At 32.1% G+C, this 22128-nt stretch overlaps 1 protein-coding gene across 1 annotated transcript; it reads left to right on the top strand.

Moving 5' to 3' along the window:
• Nucleotides 1-494: 494 nt before the first annotated feature.
• Nucleotides 495-6275, top strand: tna (Zinc finger MIZ domain-containing protein tonalli). Its single transcript, XM_018517259.1, has 9 exons — nt 495-719; nt 1364-1699; nt 1930-2584; nt 2870-3213; nt 3492-3677; nt 3771-3913; nt 3998-4487; nt 5776-6015; nt 6141-6275. Exons 1-9 carry the CDS (start codon nt 630-632, stop codon nt 6273-6275), a joined length of 2619 nt encoding a protein of 872 aa, XP_018372761.1. The 5' UTR covers nt 495-629.
• The last annotated feature ends 15853 nt before the right edge of the window (nt 6276-22128 follow it).

Here is a 22128-nt window from a genome sequence, read left to right as displayed (position 1 = left end):
ATTCGGTATTTGTATTATTGTGGCTGTGATTTTTGTGTTTATCAATTTAAGTTTTTCTAGGAAAACTTGGCAAGTGAAAATCTAATATTTATCTTCAACACTAAGACGATTAGCTTTGGTATAATGTACATTCTTTCTCTTTTTACTATAATTATTTACACGCGTTAAGTTTATATATATATATAATTGAAATGACCGCATTTAATGCTATTAACCGTTCCAAAAAGGACTCAAATAGAGTCGAATCGGCTTGCGTCACACTTCGCCACTTGTCTGTGATACGCCAACTCCGCAGTTTCTCTAACGCACAGTTATTTCTATAACGATCACGACGAGCATCACCGCGCGCCGCGATTCTCCAAAAAGATAATTTTATCTCACGGAGGGTTAAGATGAGTCACGCTCTCTGTTTTCAGTGCGCCAATAAGCCGCGCGTTCTCGCATCTACCTCGTGAAGGCTGATCGTCGAGTGAGCTCTTTCTTCCTCCCGGGGAGAGATCGGCGGTGGTGGTGCAACGCTATCAGCAACGGCGGCGATAGGCGTCGGGGTGCAGCCGTTATCATCCGGCTATCATAGCACAGTGCCACCCCAGAACGGAAGGGGTGGTTCGCCACTTCGTGTCGCGGCGATGGTAGCAGCTGCCTCCGCTACGGCCACCGCCACTGCCAGCGTGGTGGCCATGCAGGACCGCCAGGACATCCCCTCGCAATTCAGTCAGGTAAATGTTTGGCTAGCTCTCACGACGTTATCAATAGTACGCGGCCAGGGGGATTTATCATTCATACGTTATACATACGTATAGACCGCTATCGAAACACTACTATCCGGAGTAGTATAAATAAGGCGATGCGAATTGGTAAAATATTATATATGATTCCTGTTAATATTTTTTACCGTTATTTTTTTGCACTGTATAATAAAACATTAAAGAGAATGAATAACGAGAATATCAGAAGATGAAAAATTCACGTTATTCGATGATTTCAGATTTGGAATTAACAACCATGTTAATTTATAATTATGTTTTTATAATGCAAAAAATATAATTTACGATTTATAAATTTTATTATTCCATTGCATCGATTAATTAGCATTAGTTTATGATTTTTTCACTTTCGTTGTTTCATTTTGAGAGCGTGATATCATTTCTTAAAGAGATAAATTTTTGATCACATAATAGTTGATGTGTTAAATTACTGAGCGATGAACGATTACTTGAAAATGAATCTCTTATAATTTCGTAACAAAATATACTTTTAAAATTCACATGTCACATGATATTTGGTATCTTTCGTAAATTATTTACTGCTTTAGAACTGTATGAACTTTTAAATAAAGATTCATGTCAATCGTTATTATTAGATGCAGAGCCAACATGGAATACCCCACCAAACGTACAATGCGGGGTACGGCCAAAGAGGACCAATGGCAGGAATGGGGCCAGTCGGGATGAACAATTTTAATGGCATGGGCACGATGAGCCCTATGCACACTATGAATTCCATGAATTCGATGAACAGTATGAATGGCATGAACTCGATGAATCCTATGACAATGGGAGCAATGACCGGTATGAACGGTATGAGCGGTATGAATGCTATGAGCGGAATGACACCCATGAACTCCATGAGTACCATGGGTAATGTAGCCATGAACAACATGATGGGACCCAACAATATGCAAATGAACAAGATGCAGGTATTTATCTAAACGCCCAACGTTCTAAATGTACTTAGCTGCGTCTCTCAGTTTTGCCGTGATTCGCCAAGAGATAAATTGTTATTGAAATTTATTTGTTCTGTGTCAATATGTTACCAATCTTTTTTTATTACGATTATTTCTAGCTTGTTACAGTAGCGTGTATCTCGGCTAACGGAAGGCGCGTTTCTGTTCTTCTTGATAATAATACTATATCTTTGTGCTTCTAGGCTCAGCCGCATCAAGGTTATCCACGGAGATTAGCGCCTTATCCAAACCCAGCCATGCATATGGCGCAAAAGCGACAGCAGGTTCCATATCCTGCTCAGAATCCAACGGCTATGCAGCAGGGTTTCAACGGCATGACAACGGCCCCGAGCTATCCGAATACCTATCCTACCGGAGCGAGGCCAAATTTTCAACAACAGTATCAGTCTATGCAAACCATGAATCCCACGGCGGCCGGTTTCGGACCTAATACGATGATACGAGGAACGAATATGAGGCAAACAGCGCCGACTTACAATACCCCGCCTCAGACGGCCGCCGCAAACCAATACGGCTATGGTAGTAACGGCGTTCCTGGTGTCTGCATGGTTCCACCTACCTCGGTTAATAACCAGTTCGTCAGTCATCAGCCGAATGCGGGATACGGTGGCGGTAATGCATCGTACGGCGCGTCTGCCGTGGTGACCAGTCAGTATCAACAAGACGTGGTGTCGATGAGATCGACGAATGGAGGCAACGTGAATTATCAGCACAGTCCCATTCCCGGCAATCCGACGCCACCGTTGACACCCGCCACTAGCATGCCGCCTTATATCAGTCCGAATCCAGACATCAAGCCTAATTTCAACGAGATGAAATCGCCCGTTAATATTCAGAGTGAGTGAGATTTCAGGCTTTGATCTTATGCTTTAACATAAATTACAGCAGGTGTCTTGAGTTCAGAAATTATATCAACAGAAGAGATCTAATCAGATGCACAATATCCATTTTTTTCTAGTTTTAAATTACAGAATAACGTCTGTTATATGTCAAATTGAAAAATTTAATGCGCACGGCATATAGATGCTTTTTTTTTAAACATTTATTTGCGAAATATAACGCTTTTGCATTATATACAAATACTTTAAAATGGCTATATTGAGATTTTGCAATTTGTTTCAGATGATGAATTGAGACTAACATTCCCCGTAAGAGACGGCATAATTCTTCCACCTTTCCGCCTAGAGCATAATTTGGCTGTTAGCAATCATGTATTTCAACTGAAGTCCACGGTGCATCAAACGCTAGTGTGGCGATCAGATTTGGAGCTACAGCTTAAATGTTTCCATCACGAAGATAGACAAATGAACACGAATTGGCCGGCGAGTGTGCAAGTCTCCGTTAACGCAACTCCCCTCGTGATCGACCGCGGGGACAACAAAGCTTCCCATAAGCCTCTTTACTTGAAGGACGTCTGTCAAGCAGGAAGGAACACAATACAGATTACCGTATCTGCATGCTGTTGTGTAAGTTTGAGGATATCAATAATTAAACGATAGCGTTTACGTAATTCGGAGATAAGATGTTCTTTGCATTATGAATTGTACATTTAAGAACGAGTATTCATTTCATGTAGATAGGTATTACGTATTTTACGTATCGAGTTTATCTACGTAAGATGTACATGTGTATATTTATTAATTATGAATGTAAAATAACTTTCCTTTTTTCCTCTTTCACTTTTTTAAGTTATAATTACGTTCTTTGTGGAGAATAGATATTATGATATTATAATATATTACAGTCGCATCTATTCGTACTTCAATTGGTTCACCGACCTAGTGTGCGAAGTGTACTTCATGGATTACTACGTAAGAGGCTGTTGACGGCAGAGCACTGTATAACGAAAATCAAAAGAAACTTCAGTAATACCATGTCAAATAATGGCATGCAATCGGAAAAAGATGTAGTGGAACAAACAGCACTAAAGGTAAAGTTCACAAAAGCATCGTATAATACTTTAAAATCCTGTAGCTCTACAATATCGATAATATTTTAAATTATTCGCATCTCACATGCGCAGGTACTCTTAAAATGTCCTATTACCCACAAACGCATTACACTGCCAGCTAGAGGACATGAGTGCAAGCATATACAGTGTTTCGATTTGGAATCATATTTGCAAATGAATTGCGAACGAGGTAACTGGAGGTGTCCAGTATGTTCGTAAGTATAACTAAATCATCAATCTCTATTCTAATGCATTTATTAGAATTTAAAAAATGAAACAAATTGTCGCATATTTTATAGAAAATCTGCACAGCTGGAAGGTCTAGAGGTTGATCAGTATATGTGGGGTATTCTGAATACATTAAATACCACGGAAGTTGATGAAGTAACGATAGATTCACTCGCTAACTGGAAACCTGCGAAGAATTTAACTGGTATTAAATCCGAAGAAGAAAACGATTGTAAGAGAACAACCAAGGCCATGTCGCCAGGCAGTATGAATATGCCAACTATGAACAATTGGGATATGAATCAAGCTATGAGTCCTTATATACCACCCGATATGAACAGTATTGTGAGCGGTTCGATGATGAACAACACATCTTCCACGTATCCGAATAATAGCATAAACCATCGAAACACGTCCGGTGGAACCTACGAAATAAATTCTGGGACGAATACTATCGGCAATAATGATTATGTCAGTGGAACGGGTCCGCTTTCGCACTTAAACGAATCCGTTAATTCTTTAGATCCTCTCAATGCCATGGAGAAATCACTTAATGACCAGGTATATGATTTAATGTCGATTACGCTTGAATAATAATTATTTAGAAATACATAAAAATGATGACGAAATATTAATCATCCGCTGGCAATGTTAGACATTTAAGACACAGTAAATTTTTTTATTGTAAATTATAAAAGAATGGATAAACGATAGGATTAAAAACTTAATAATTCCTATCTTAAAAATTTAATAATATTGAGATTATATGTATACAGAGATGCCAATTGTTTGTTTCGCTTCAAGATTACAAGAAAACGATGTGTTTATGACCTTCAGTGAACCTAAATTGAAGACCGCGCTAATATTTTATGCAAATAAAAATTTGGATTTTTTTCGTATTTTATATATTTTCTGACGCTTATTTTAATGAATATATAAAGGTTTTATTTTTAAAATAGAATTTTTAATTTTATTTTTGTATAATTTTTTTCACTGACGTCATTGCAAAACTCATCAGACAATATTTACGGAAATATTTAGAAAATACTTGAAATTGAAGAAGAAGCTTCTTTATAAAAACTCGATAAATTAGAAACAAGATGTTTATTTTGTTACTAATAAAATAATAGGAAAATTTGTGTATCACTGTGCCTTAATCCCATAATTCAGAAAATACTTGAAATTGAAGAATCTCCTGAAAACAGATTTGATAAATTAGAGAAAAGATGTTCATTAGTTAAATGATAGGAAAATTATGTACTGCTGTATCTTATGTACAAATCTATAGCGAGGAGCATTGTATACATCATAGATTGAGTCATATAATATTTTTATTTTGGTATTTTTATACTTTTATTTTGATTAAAATAAATGTAATTTAATAATTAATTCGTTGTAAAAGTTTGTTTTATTTAAAAAAAAAACTTGATTTTTTTATTCATAAAATTTTCATTTCTAGATGCTCAAATAATTCATCTTTTTAAAATCAACATTATTTTACTATTTTGTCTGAAGTACATATTTTCAAATATTAATTATATCTTAAAAAAATTTGTTTGGTAGCTTTTTTATAGCCAATATCACTTTTTTTACCTCTTACTCTGATTTAAGTCCGTAAAAAAAGAAAGATATTATCTTCTATTATAATAAAAATTCATTCTTAAAGGTTTCAAAAGTAGGTATACGAGATTTTTATGTTGATAGTTTTGAATAACAAAAACAATTTGCTGTAAACCTCAATTTTTATCTCATTTAGCGGACCAAGATTAAAAATTTCACATTGCCGGTGGAGGTTAAATGTGACAAGTATTACAGTCGACAAATGTTAAATCTGATGTATGCATCACAGATGCCTCATACTCCTCATACGCCACACACTCCGCAATCTACTCCTCACACGCCGGCTGGTGGTGCCAGTGGGCCACCGAGCGTTCCGCCCGCGTCGCAAGAATCCACAGGAAACCACAACACCTCCGGTAATACGAGTACAACCATAAATAACGACACCGCTGCAGACATACCGTCGGACTTAAATTTCGATCCCGCTGCAGTTATAGATGGAGAAGGTACCGGCCAAGAGGCGTTAAATGTAAGTACTTTGCATTATTTCAAATTATCACGTCATATCTTTGCAAACCGAAATATTTTTTAAATCGAAATAGCGTTTTACATGCAAGTTTGTTCAATAATATGTTATTTACTATTTATTTATAGCTTTTGCCAGACAATGTGGATGCAATGGAACTTCTGTCGTATCTCGATCCACCGGACCTAAACACTCCACCTAGTAGCGGAGCTAGCAGTGGTAATCCTTCCTCTAACGACGATATATTGGCACTCTTTGAATAAGAAAAAAATAAGATAAAAGGCGAGTGACTCTCTGATTCGTAAAGATGTAATCAAATTGTGACCCTTCCACTTTGTAATGAAGTGATAAACGAGAGAACATCTTGCTGCAAACGTTCTTTTGACTACAGTTTACTTTCGTGCAAATTTCTAGAGAATCCTGTGGAATGAATGAAATTGAACAAGACATTCAATTTTTATCTCTGATAAAAGAATAAATTCGGAAGTTTACTGTATATGAGCGCTTGCGGTAAAAAACATTAAATTTTATTGGGGTCAACTGTGGGTGCTCTCACCTAATCAATGGTACAAATAATCTTAATTATAATTATAATATTCCTATTAAAATTAGAGTTAAAAGGCTAGGATTAAAAAAATGATTTTTAACGATAATACGGCAAACACCATATTATTTGTAAAGATGTTATTGCATGGGCAGCATTATCGATATTGTATATATTATTGAAAGATATGTTTTTGAGAATACAGAGAAAAAAAGTGTGTTAAACGACGCTAGGCAAATATTCCAGAAACGATTTTAAAAGAGCGTAACTATGTTTAAAATAAATGATATTGTAATAGATATTCAACTGTTATTATAAATGATGGTATTAGAGTCAATAGAAGATATTTAAAAGTTATTGTTAGTTTGTTTCGGATCTGTCTCATAAGATGGAATTTTTATACATTTATTTATGTGTTTATTTCATTAAAATAAATTATACTAATCGATGAAACTTTGTTTTGTTGGATCGTATATGAACATTTGCTTGGAAGAAAAATTATGCTGTGTTAATTCATGTATATCGTTTCGGAATATTTTAGAATGTTGTTGGTGCAATAATGTCTTTATACTCGAAAATCGGTCTATTTGCATTCAAGGCTATGATAGACCTATGTCGCAAAAAAATACTTGTACAGACCTACTTTTGTAAATAAATTTTAATCGAGATAAGAGTAAGATATTCATCGATTGGGAATTTCCCGCCTATTGATGAATATTGTGCATATAGTGTTCCTTTCCTTTAGATTGTAGAACAACAAATGAAAATGAATAAATTAGGGGATATCGGGCTTCACACTGGAAATTTAATAAGATGTGATGTATCTCCCGAGATAGAAGTTATAGATGTGAAATAAAAAAAATATTAAAAGAGGTATTAATTTAAATAATGTTTTTAAAAGAAGAATTTTCAGGAGATATTTTCGCTCCATGTAAGGATATTTTTATATGCACATATGTTTTTACTGTTGTAAATAAATGACAAAGATAAAAAATGCATGTGCATGTATATTCATTTCAGAAACTTCAATATTTTAAATGTTATTTTTAAATTATTTTCAAAATTTCTCTTTTGTATAATGTGTATGTGTATCTATACATGTACACAAATACAGTCTTAAACAGAAAGAAAATAGCAAATTTTTAATCTTATGTTCATAATCTCTGAAGATACATCATAATATTTACACATATAGAATTTATTTTCACATTTTGATATATGTCAATATATGCGTATTTTGAGTCAATTTGCTATAAATAACCAAATTATTGTGTGATACATACTTTTAAACTATTATTATTTTAGATTGATAAATTTCTGTGCATTACAATTAAACTTTTTAGTACATGATAATCAATAAACTAGTTTCCAGAAAAATATCAGTTGAGTAATAAATAATAAAGATATAAATTATGCATAAAATTAATAGCAATATTTACGCAAGGCCTTAAGGAAATCACACTGTATAGTCCGTATATAATCAAATTTTGTATAAGGAGGAAAAATCAAAATTTTTTTGTGGGAGAAATGTATATATTGCGGAATAATTGTACACGCAGGCTTATTATATACGGAAATAATTATATACTTGAACTTATTATTTACACAATAGTTATGTTCGCAACGATTCAGCGTGCGAAAATAAATTCTGTATATCCTCTTGCACAATCTAGCGGTAAACTGATTTATTGTTTCCTAAAAATGTAAATCAGATATCCGTACCTAAAAAAGATACTGCCAGAGTGATACCGCCCAAGACCCCCTGCTTGTGTAGTGGTTATAAACATTTGTATCTTTTGTGATTAAAAGAGAAAATATACTTAAAGCGACTCGTGTAGATTATACAGATTTTATATAAAAATATGTGTGTGTATATGTGTATATACATACACACACATACACACACCAGTGTGCAACGCTAGCGCACAGCGAATGATTATAGACACAGTCAAGTTTTTATGCATATAACTACTATAATTATTGAGATTTAGATTTTAATATTACTTGTATTAAGCGCGACTATTGTATATTATTTGTATATATGGTAAATAGAATAATAATTTAAGAAAAGTGGCAGATACTTATTGGCCAGTTATAATAGTAAAATGATTATCCTAATTATTTCTCAGAACCAAAACTCACATGAGATGTATGAGGATACTTTAAACTAGAGAATGTCACATGTAAATGGCTGATGAACGACGATAACAGGTACAGTCAAATATTGTACTGTTATTTCTCTAATAGAATTATTACTTAATTATTAAAAAAACATAATTACCTAAAGAAATTTATTCAAACTGTAAGCTTTACTTAGGATTGCCAAGAAGTAGTATGCGCAACCCTGTTGCGATTGTACATAGGCAATGTTTACCTATACCTATAGCTAATAATATCCCTAAATATTATATACGATACACCGTCTTAGTTTATGAGAGTCCTAGAGATTTATAGGCATTTCATGAAAAACTACATCTAAAAAACATTTTAAAAATCTCATTTGTGTTACAAAAGGTGATAATAAATTAAATTTAATGACAAAATTTTTCAGTTATATTTCTACAATAATTTATACATAATTTGGTAAACGTGTAGATGTTACCGTCAAGAAAGAGTACGCAATATTATATTAATAGAAGATAATTTTTATGTCTTTTTTTTTAGCAGATCGACAGCTAATGTCATTTGCCATTTTGTATGAATTTTCGTTGCAATAATAGGAGATAATTTATTATTATCTGACGAGACGTCTACAAATCTCTGTGGCTCTAAGATTATAATACCTATTTATCTATCGTTAGGAGGCCTATAATTTGATTTTACAATGCTCTACGAACAAAACAGATATTTCGCGACTGCGGACTATGAATGTCGTCTTGTCCAAGGCCTGGAAAAGTTACGAAACAAGATATTTTCATGTAACCGTATCGACTCATGGTGTATTGGCTGCGCCTCTAAACTCTATTAGTGAATAATATACGGAATATCGATAAGTTGACATGATTACGTATTACGTATTAATGATGTATTATAAATTCATTCATATATACGCGTTATGATTATACTGCAGAATTTTTTTATCAAATTATATCAGAGGATTCACATTTCGACTTGCACGATGCTTTTGATAAATTAGATGTTTGCTCAGTAAATACATCATGAGTGTTGACATCGGTCCATGTCGCAGGATCTGTCCGTTTTGGATGCGCTTCTTGTATTACAAACGAGATATGAGTATATTCAGACCTGGGAGCAAACTAGAGGGAAGAAGCTAAATAATTAAATGCAAAGCTGCAACTTGACGAACAGACCTGCAGTATGTTCTTTGCAACGCGGAAGTGCGCATTATAAAATGAAAAAAAAAAGAAACACATTGATATCATTGATTACATCACATAAAAAATTTTAATAAAGACCAGTTTTTAAACATGTACGACAAACACAACATTGTTTCTTGATAACGGTTAGACTCATTCAATAAAAAAGTTATAAAATATAAACAAAATCGTGAATCATTTATTCCCGATAATCGGATAATTACCGAGAAATTATTACGAAACGATATACGGGAAGCTGATGATGTCACAATAAAATATTTGAAATAAGAGAATATTTGCACTAACGCTCTTAATTAAAAGACTCATAATTGCATCTAATAATATGTTTATTTAATTTTGTGTTACCGACATCGCAAGAATTACCGGGTTTATGTGTCTTGCAAAAGATATTACAAAATATTTTTTGATAAAATAAATTATTATATTTTTGATTTGTTCATCTGCTCTTCGATATTATAAAATATTAAAGAACAAATAAATAAATTAAAAACATGATAGAAAACGTGACATCTCTCGTTTTTCTTTTTGGTCTAACGATTTTTTGGCTAGCAATAAAAAACGGCAAATGATTATTCCTCAATTCCCACTTATTTTCGAAAATTATAGCGTTGTAAATAGAACATTCAGCATATGAGATTCTGCGGATATGGTTAAAGATTTCTTTTACGGAAAGAGAAGGGTTTGTTCAGGGATTAATAATTGATATTGTTATTACATGTTTTTAAATTTTCATTCACATTCAATCCTAAATGTATTTTGTCTTTTATTTTTCTAAATTTTTCATCATTAAACGTTCTATCATACTTATTATTTATTATTTGCTTTAAAGCTCTCTCTCTCTTTCTTTCTCTTTCATATTTTTTATACTTTATTTCAAAATAATACCAATATATATATTCTTTGTGACAACTAAATCAGATTTATCTGATTTAGTCTACTCTTAGAACCGTCGCGATCGTGTTGTAGACCATAGAGCGTAACGCAGCTACTTTCTATGCCGAAAATTTAGGGTTTAGTTCTAGATATACCGAAGTAGCGCAATCCTTTTATTTCAACTGAAATGCCGACAACTTTCCTATTGGCTATTTCGACCACTATCTTTGACCTGGTGGCTATAATCCGCAATAAGTAATAAGTGGTTAGTATTATTAATAATTTTTTAAATATAATATGGTTATAGGTCAAAGATGGGGGATTTTTGCGCTACTTTGGTTAAAGAGAAACCTGAGAGAGGACCTTTTGCCTGTAATCGCAAAATGCCGCCGCGCACTACTGCCCTCTGAAAAAGTGGAAGTAAACTACACAACAATACCCATTTTTTGTGGTGCTCCTGATGGAAATAAATCGCTGAAATAACTAAAATCTATCAAATTAATATTTAGGTTTCTCTCTGTCTATATTCACAATCAGATCTTATATTTAAGATCGTTTTAAGTACAGTCTTAAGATATCATGAACCAATCAGAAAGCAGTATTAATATCTTAGAACATTACTTAAGATGGTCTTAGTATAAGAACCGACTATGAATACCGGCCTTAATGCCTATTGCACACTACGATGAGAGATTAGCGACGACCGATATCCAATAAAAATTCTAGCTGTTATCTATCGTCACGTGCAAAAAAGCAGAGTTTTCATACGATTCAAAGCCGATACGTAATAGGTGCGTTCGGGGACGCTATTAGTGCGATTTCGTAATTTTATCCTTGTTTTATGTCTAATAACAACAAAGATAGAATGACAGAAGTATAGTGCTAATAGCGTCTCCTCGAACGCATCAAATGCACGAAATTTATTTGTATATATCTTTAAAATATCTAATTTTAATTATATTGTTGAAATTTAAAAGTAACACATATATAGGTATTCAAATATTGGACGGGAATTCCTCAGATATGGCGGACCAATGAATGCGCTACTTTATCATACTGCAATTTGCAATTTGAATAAAGTTGGAACTTTTGTAATTGTAAGCAAACTATATTTAATTTAAAATTGCAAAGAAAATTTAAATGAATAAAAATGAATCAACCTGTAGAGGACCTCCACCACCCCCGCCAATTTTTAACGGCGGTTCTCTTTTTCTCAGCAAAGTTACATGTAACAATTAATATAACTGTAGCAACACACGTAAATGTAAGTGACTTGGGACAGTGTAGGTAATTTGGGACAGCATGTATTTTTGTTAAATTTAATCATGGAATCCATTCATGAATCTCTAAAGGAAGTGTAAAACTTAAACTTCCGTTAGAGATTTATGGATGGATTCCATGATTGAATTTAACAAAAATACATGCTGCTTCAAGTCATCTACATTTGCGGTAATATATTACAGTTATTCTTATAGCAAATTACGAATTCTGGTTTTGCAATAACAATCTTTACGTTTTTATTTAATAAATCTTTTAATCATTTAATGATACAATGTTTATTAATGGCATCTTAAATTTCAATTTCGTATTTCCTACTGTAGAAATAACAATTGTTGAACTTTAAGAAATTCGGAATTGAATATTCAAATAAATTAATTTAGCGAATTTTATCTTATAATATGCATCTGAATAAAAATGGAATTACGAAATTATGTTTTTTTAATGCAGATTTTTAACCCGTTTTTAGCAAATATAATTACCAGTATGTAAGTATATTCCAAAATCTCTATAATTGCTAACAATTATAGAGATTTTGAATACACTTCAAACTTTTCCAATAATATATCGTTAGTTTAAGGTTTAATTTAGCAAAAACGAGCTAGAGGCTTTATATTTAATTTCACATGAGTAAGAGAGAGAGAACCTACCTTTTTCTTTACATTTCTAAATAGAAAGTGTTAAGCTCGTGCGGGGAATTGTTGCAATTATATGTATAAGGACCGAATAATTAATCATCTGGGGTTCGTCTTAAAGAAAGTTTCTTGAACCCATCTATCTCAGCAACAGGATTAAGAAGAAGAAGAAGAGCTTATTCTTAAATACTAATCCTTTTTCAAAGATTATATCATTTCTAAAATCTATCCAAATATTACCCATAATAATAATATTAATAATTATAAATATAACAAAATTAATAATAATAAAACTATTCAAATTAAATTATAAATTAAGTAAAATTGAATATCATATTAACTATCTTAACGATAAAATTATTAAGAAAAGTGATCCTCGTTATCTAAAATGTAAAATTCGTTACCTATTCGGATAAATCGTGCAACCTTGTCCAATCTCGAGTAAAATACACATATTGACCTAAAAAGCATAATTTCAAATTAAAGCTTCGATTCGTAACAGCCACATGTTCTCTAATGTTTTAATAGAAAACCCATATGTGAAAAGAGCCGTTATAATAGGTGTCTCGTACTTTTGTACTATTGGAGTCAATAATATAGAAAAGTATATGCATTTAGATAATCATCCATTTGTGAAAATTTACGGCTTAAGGTTTTAGAGACATGTTGTGCCGTTGTTATTGATGAAATATCTATTTCCAATCATAAAATCTATAAGGAATTTGTTAGAAAATTTGAACATGTTATTTATACCACAATAAACATGAATTGAAGAAAATAAATGTATATATCGCTCCTGTCTATTTAGTGTGATGTTAATATTGGTACCATTCTTTGAAATAAAGTTAAACAAGACAGTATAAAAGCTCTAAATAATAGATTACAATAGGTATGACAGCAAGTTTAATGATAAAAAATTTAGAGGAAATATATTTAGGATTGAATGTAAATAAAAATTTTTAAATAACAATCACTCTACTACACTTATTAATATTTTAGATAAATATAAATAAGGTAATGTATTTCCCAACATAAAATTTAAATTATTATATAACTCGATGATTACTTGGGGAAATTGGGAGAATTTGATTAAAATAGCGAAATAACTTTTTATAGGGTGTGGGGGTATAGTAGCCGATATAATAGTAATACGTGTCTTTTTCTCTCACGTGTTTTCTTTAAAAAGTTCGAGTATAATTTACTTACAAAGCGTCGAAAAGAAATATACATTCTTGTAGCGTTTATGGTTTTAACAATATTTATTTATATGTATAGCAATATTAATAATATATTACTATATGCAAACAATATAATATCAAATATGAATTACAACATAAGGTATTAAATAATTACATAGCTGTTATGTGTATAACATATTATAGTAATATATTGTTAATATTACGAAGCGCTCGCAAAAAGAATAATTAAACTGTACAGGATTATTTCTTCTTCGTGTGTAATTTGCGATTAATTTCTCAGAAACTTGGCGCGAAAGATCTTACACACATGTTACATGCCAGTCGTATAGAATTCTATAAATTATTCTTAATTTTGTTCAATCTACGACTTTCTTCGTGGTTATCAGCCCAGATAAAATATTTTATAAACGATTTGTCTACGCACTTTATAACATTACGCAGGCTGCTGAAAACTGTAATCGACTCTTTCGATGAAAAAATGGTCGCCAAGAAGAAATTGAATAAAAATTACTTTAAAAGTAATTCCTACTAAACGGCATTCTACGTACAAATTTTTCGTTCTGCATATACAAGCATGATGAATTTTTGGTTATCACTATTAATGAATGTGCGTTTAATCGTAAGAAGAGACGCGTTTCGGACGGTATAAATATTTCCTATGATTCCGTATATATTAACTTAAACAATTACGGTTTTATTCAATGCGCGATTTGTTACTTCTAGCGACTACGAAATTTTATTAGAACAAACGGTTGTCGTCAATAGGAATAATTATTCCGTTTTCGGATAAATCTTAACAATAAAAAAAAATTCGTATCAAATTTTGGGTATGATTTGATATAACGTTTCATAGTTTGGATAGAAGTAACGAGAGAAGAAGCAAAATTATATACTATAGTCATAATTTAATTTTTTTTGCGTCTGGAATATTACACTTGATTTTTTGTATATATTTTACGTACAGTTTTTCTTATTCAATCAAATATCCAATATATAAAACTGTAAAAGAACAAGTTATACATGACGAAAAAATGTTACTCAATTTGACCCGAAAATGGGTCATTCGATCGCAGTAGCAACTTTCGCCTACGCATGGTCTAATGGTAATGCCGGGCTCGCAAAATCGGTGTATATATATCGTTTGTATACATTTAATTATATTTATATATATGTATAACATATTGCCATTATAACAATTACACAGCACAGCCAGCAACTCCGTTTATTTACATTCCTTTCTATCATATCATTATTGATATTACTGAATCATTTCCTGTCTCGTCGCTCATATACGTTCGAGGAAGAATTACGTTATATAAATCTTTGCGGTTAACAGGCTTCTTGATTTTATGACTATACGATACCATTGGCCGCTAATTAATATATACGAACAATCGCATACACTTTGATCTTGCTATTCTTTAATCCTGCCTATGCTCGGAACGCCACGCAAATCCTATCGGTATTGCATGTAAGAGATTTGTGGGTTTTATCGTGTAGGCCAACAATCAAAACCCAGACAACAAAAAATCCAAAATCGAGACACAAGACGTCTTTAAGAAGTGTTTTTGAGACGTCTCATGTTTTACTTTCGAGCATGCATGTTGTCTGGGAATGTACAGAATTATTAAAGATTGCGTTTGCGATCGTTCAAATGGCCACTTACCGATTGAAATTAGACTCATTACGAAAATTTTCACATGACAGTTAAATTTCAAAAGATTGAACGTGACACACATTTTTGACTGAGATATTATTTTCACGTAAAATTATTCTAATCATATTAAAGTCATTCGGCTCCTGGCCTAAGTCCAGATCTACAATAGGTGTTTTAAGCAGTAAGAAATTGACCAACTACAGTCGAATGCGAGGAGAATAATTGATTATGATTCGTCCATTTCTTATGGCTTAAGGCTTAAAAATCTATTGTAGATCCGGAGTGAGGAAAGATAGATCAGAGACGTAAACCGCACATGCATGCTTTTCACCGTTTGACGAAACTTGTTTGATTCTCGTTTCATTCCCTCTTCTACTCGTCTCGGATTTCAAACTGAGTGGAATCACGCACGTACAAGTGGAATCAATTTGTACTCGACGGTATGGTAACGTTTGCTTTGAGAAGGCTGTCCACAGAAACTGCATAATGCCCCGCTTGATTCTTTTACCGTGCGAAATACGAGCGAAAAGGACATTCCAATAATCAACGTCTCATGATATATATTGCAAGATGACAGCAAACTTGCGTGAGCCAATATATCATCTTAAATAAATTTTACCATTTTTAAATTTAACATTTTTTTATAAAAGATGTTTTGTTTCTTCTACTTACTTTCTCTTAATAGATCGTGTTTATTAAATAATTGCGCTGCTTTTGATCCATTAATGGCTACCTTCAGAAAACACGATGGTTGAGTGAGCGCTCAGTAATAATTGTCACTTGTAATTGGACTTTGAGCCATGATAAATCTAGAGGAACGTACCAATAGCAATAAGCACTCACTCAACTGTTTTTTTTTTCTTTCTGAACGTATGTCTTCTTTTCTCGTATCTAATCTACTAATTATAAGCTTATTTGAAATAAAAATACAGCTATTTATTACGAATTAGCATTTTAGTAATAATCATGAAATGCTTTTGAGTTTATGAATGTGTATACAATTAATATTGTATCTTTAAATATTTTCTTTTTGAGAAGTAAATCTGTTTTTTTACACTTTTGTCTCACAAATAAACAAAACGTAATTATACAATCAATAAGTAAAATCTCTGTTATAATATTTTCCAAAGTAAATTTAATATTGAAGTGAATATTTACATGATTCTATGCTGAGAAAAACGATGAACGTTTCTGTCGTACTTCAAATTATGTCATATTTGGTAATTGGGACATCCACCTTGACATCTATGAAATAAATTAGCTACCTGACGGTCTCTCACACTGCCGAGGCACGCATTACGTGTCATCAAGATACACGCGCACGCATCCAAAGTACTAAGGGATGGGGAAGAGATATGAAAGGCGGTAACTACATTCGGCATTTATTAAAGTGCAAATAAATATCCGCACTCAGAACATAACGGTGATACGAAAATACGTAATTATTACAAACGTAAAATAAGGCCTATAAAGATTTAATTTTGCAATTAAAATGTAAATGTACGTTTTTTACGTGTTTTTTATGCATTATTAGATTCTGCCGATCTTTTAGTAACGTTATGATATATCTGAATATATTTCTTAGTATTGAAAGATTTTTATATAATTTCACATCTCACTTTATAGCGAAAAGTGAGTATCGCTTTATAATTTTACAGCAAAAATTTTGAATTACGAAGAAATATATATCTTCACGAGATACAGAAACAAGATAAGTAGATATATATATATATACATATTAAAGTATCTTCAACAATCTTCAGAATAGCCGAAATATTCTGAATACGGAACTTCCCACGTTTTATATAATGCATATATATATATATTGTGTGTGTATAAATACAGGGTGTTTGGAAATTAGTGATAAGTCTTTCGCACAGGGACAAAATGGACTAAACTGAGAAGAAAAGTCCTCTACCATTTTGCAATTTTCGCAATAGTTAATAAGATATTAATTGCTAAAAATTGCCGAAAATTGGTCTTCAATAATTTTTTACTCAAATACTATCAACAGAATACTATTACAGAAAAACTGCAAAAGACGAAAATTGTTTATTTTCTTCTTATAGAATTTTGTCAGAATTTTTTAGCATTGCATTTTCTCATTTTTACTAACATGAGAAAATACTCATGGTATTAAACAATTCTGAAAAAATTCTGAAAAAATTCTTAGTTCTATGAGAAGAAAATAAACAATTTTCGTCTGTTGCAGTTTTTCTGTAAAGTTGATAGTATTTGAGTAAAAAATTATTGAATACCAATTTTCGATAATTTTTAGCAATTAATATCTTGTTAACTATTGCGAAAATTGTAAAATGGTACAGGACTTTTCTACTCAGTTTAGTCCACTCTGCCCCTGTGCGAAAGACTTATCACTAATTTCCAAACACCCTGTATATATATGTGTATTAAATTCAAGAAATATACACAAAAATGTGAAAACGAGATCAAGTAGTGACGAAAACTATTAAAAAAATAGCTCGTACCTAAAAAAGTATGGAAAGTATGCGAAGAAATATTAAATTTATCGCTTAATATTTGCCACTTAGCAATGTTAACGCGTATGTATGCAGTGCATCTGTAAATTATATAGCCGGAAAATATTTTAAATAAATATATCCTCTTCATCGTTTAAAACACATGTACCAACTATCGCGTTGCTATATGTACAATGATTTTGTCGCGGTTATATCTTCATAAAAAAACTATAAAGAAATTTTTTATGTAAATTGCAATTCTTTACATATAATGTTGATAATTTCCTATGCCGTGTTAATGCATCGACAAAATTTAATAAGTAACATTACCGAAAGTATTCCGTAAATAAAATATTTCTTGAATATTACAATTTCTAATATTTGATCTCAAAAACGCAAAAGAAAATAGAAATTCGCAATCAATGAATAAAGTAGAATAAAATTGAAGAAACGTACAGGCACATCGAATAGAACCTTTCTTAAAAATGGCTTAAAATTGACGCCAAATAAAAAGAGCTAATTTCTCCAAGTTATGCCAAACATGACACACAAGTCGATAGCATGCACTTGTTTCAAAGTAGTTTCGTATATTATCCAAGTACTATAATAGAGTATCAATGGTGATATCGATGACAACGACGTATGATGATAGTGGAGATGTTGCTGATAAGGACAATAATAATTAATAGATAATGATTACTAATAATAATAATTAATAGCAATAGTAAGAGTAATAGTTGGAGCAATAACCACAATAATAATAAAAAACGACAATATGAGAATAATAATTGTCTTAATAAAAAATTATTTTTAATAATAGTACTAGTAATAATAAAGCAGCAATAGTATTAGTAATAATAATTCTTATTATTACTATAATAATGATAGTGACATTAACGTTTCTTGGTAAAATGAAAATAACTAGATAACGAGCTATCTTCTAGGTAATAATGCGAACCGTACGTCTACTATTCGGGCAACAGGAATAATACTATCAGTTAATTAACGTAATTTCTATAAAAAGAAAATAATAAGGTTCTTCTGTTAGTGTATTTAACGTTACATTATACATATATATTTGCGTGTATGTATATATGTACAAGGGGGGATAGAGTTATACATCTGATTTGCATCGTGAGGGTAAATAATATGAAGTATATAATTGTACATGTGTGCAAATATATACTCGGTGTGCAATGTCGTGTTGGATGTTAATACGTTTATTAACGAGCACCATAAAAAGAACGGTGCATTTTGTCTGTTCACATATATATATTTCTTTCATATATATATATATTTATATATGTGTACAACCGTGATTAAAATTATATATTAAACCTCTTTAATACATTTACATTACTTGTTTCCGTCGTTCTATATAATAAGATACTAATCGGGGATCCACGGCGGCATTGAATTAATCGAACACTTTTGGCATTTCTTTTTAGTCCCGGTATTTCTCGTAAGTTTTGTAAAATGAGGACATTCCTCGACAAATTGTATGGGCGTGCGTTTGTACGTGCGTTGCGTGCGCACTCATATTGTATGTACGTGTGTGCGCACGAAAATGTCTCGGCTTATGTCAATTCGCGCTCGTCAGAAAAGTCCTTGCTCGTCTTCGTGTCCGCCAAAGTTTTGTCTATATCGCGACGATCCTTCCTAACAAAAGTTAAGTCCGTTCCGCGTGTGACTCAGTCTTCCGTTTAACAACTTCGCAGCACACACTTGCTCGCACTCTAGTCTACATTTCTCCGTCTTTCTCTCTTCCTACCTTTTATCCAGGATTGGTAAAAGATGGTTTTTTTTTTTTAAGAACAAAACACTGTGTTTTTTAAACATGTTTTTAATGCTTCATACATGCTTTAAACAGTATTATAAAAGAACATGTTAAAAACATCTTTTAAGCACATTTTAAATAGTTTAAAACATGTTTAAAACAATTTTTACCAACCCTGCTTTTACCCTTTTCTCTCTGTTCCCAGTCTGTACACTGGCAGTGTGTCTTACAGATCCTTTGGATTTGACTTGGCACAAACAACAGAGTTTTTGTAAAAAAGGCACTATTTTTGTAAAGCGAAATAGTCTTGTTCGAGACATCCTAATTTTATTTTCCGCGAAACACACAGATCTCTATCGGGTGGAAAATATTGATGAGAATACAAGTTCGGCGCGCGACCATCGGTTTTCATTTATTCATAGAATGATTTTGATCCATCTGTCGAAATTCACCAAATGATGTACTATCGAAGCCGAAGCTGTATTGTGCCTTTGTAAAAAGGTTTAACTGTGTGATTAGTCGAAACTTGAATTTCTTTTTCTACGTCGGGGAGGAAATAATTATCGTCGAAATCTACAGTTTCATAGCTCATCACACGATCTTACACGTACAAACATGTAAACGCAATTTAATTTGGGAATTTTTATATCCTGCTATTTATTATATTCATATAAAAACAGTCGTCAGTCTTATAAAGTTTTAGTGCAAAAGCATATACATTTTTTGCATATTTCAAAGTCTGAATTGTGCGAATTACTCGCGACGAGGAAGATGAAATATGCATGGATGTCATGTTAAGGTGAGAACGATCGCATGATTATAAAATGAGAAAGTTTCGCGGAAAAAAATAGTTGTTTTACTATAAATCACGATCAGTTTCATACACATTATATAACTATCGTAATATTCAAATTCACCAATCTGGCGAATAATCGAAAGTGCTTTTCGTGCTTTTTACTCTCATAATATTTCATTATCTAAACGAGTATACAGATGTTCTAAAAGAATGTATAACAGTAGCAACTTCTTCATATAATTTATATTAAATTTTCACTTTATTCCTAAATAATCTAAAAAATCCATTTCAGCTTAACTAATTAAATTTTTTTTAAATGTCAGCTTTATTAAATAACTTTAGTTTATAAAATTCAAATATTTGAATATAATAAATATTTGAATGATTTGCAAGTCAATTTCGATAAAATATTTCAATAAAATGTCTTAATTCTACCGAACTCTAATTAATAATAATAAAAAAATTATATACGTCGACTTATTCCTGAAATCAAATTTTCATTATATGCAAGAATAATTTTACTTCTAAATCTAATTGTCGCTATTGGTGTACACTTTTCTGAACAGCTATATTATCGAAGTTGACCATTAGGTTGTCTTGCAATTATCTATTCTGGTCCGCATGAAAAAATGATGGTGCACCAATGTGCGTATGTTAATTTCCGTCTGTTTAAATACGCTCGTCCCGATCGTAGTTGTGTATTAACGGGACCAAGCGTTTCGTTCAACTGCGATATCCAGCAGAAACTATGAGTTGTGCAATTTACGGTTCCGAGTGTGAGTAATTGATCACACTGTCCGAGCTCGCTGCTAAAGTTGTAAACGCATACAAATATCCAGTCGTACGGGTTATTAACAGTCAGTGGTGTACATTGTATAGTAATTGTATATATATGGATATCAAAATTTTGAAAAGACGTCTACATGATCAAAAAGTGCGTTTTCTGCATATGATAGAATAGCGTCGAAGGTGGTAAAAGAAAGAGACTTTTTTTGCATCTTCGATACATATCTGCATCCTTATGGGAAATATTTGTAGAGATGGTTACAACAACCATCTAAAAAAGCAGTTATATTCGTTATATTGCGTTCGCTCGATTTTGTTCGCATTTGTTCACAGTTTTTATATTCGAGAATAAAAATAAAATAAGTTACCTTGATTCGTGATAATAGAAAATGGGTGTGTAGAGCTGTAGGCATGTCATCTACCCTTCGCTCGATCAGTGAACGACGTACGGCTCCGAAACAGCCTTTTTTTTTTCAATAAACTCATCTCATCACAAATTTAACGTGAAATGCGGTTACATTTTTATTTATATAGAACGAACTTGTTATCTTAATAATCCTTAGAGATTTAATCATCATTCAACGTTAAATGTGCGATAAACATATGAGCGTTTTTCCGCATACTCTTTCGCTCTTTTATTTTATCTCTTTCGCACTTTATCTTTATTTCTTAATTCATTCGCGGCACATCTCACTCTATCATGGATTTTACTCTCACTCTTCCTTTCACTTTCCTTATTTTCATCGAGAGGTTTCG

The sequence above is a fragment of the Trachymyrmex cornetzi genome, unplaced genomic scaffold (genome assembly GCF_001594075.2).
Source record: "Trachymyrmex cornetzi isolate Tcor2-1 unplaced genomic scaffold, Tcor1.1 scaffold67, whole genome shotgun sequence".
NCBI classification, from domain to species: domain Eukaryota; kingdom Metazoa; phylum Arthropoda; class Insecta; order Hymenoptera; family Formicidae; genus Trachymyrmex; species Trachymyrmex cornetzi.
Note: the sequence above shows the minus strand (reverse complement) of the source record. Positions and strands in the feature narration are given on the sequence as shown.

What these genes read in the sequence shown, in the direction of transcription:
- tna (XM_018517259.1), top strand. Translation starts at nt 630, where the DNA reads ATGGTAGCAGCTGCCTCCGCTACGGCCACCGCCACTGCCAGCGTGGTG. An exon ending in TGGAGGTGTCCAGTATGTTC is followed by an intron (nt 3,914 to 3,997) that starts GTAAGTATAACT and finishes CATATTTTATAG; the next exon opens with AAAATCTGCACAGCTGGAAG. An exon ending in AGAAATCACTTAATGACCAG is followed by an intron (nt 4,488 to 5,775) that starts GTATATGATTTA and finishes TATGCATCACAG; the next exon opens with ATGCCTCATACTCCTCATAC.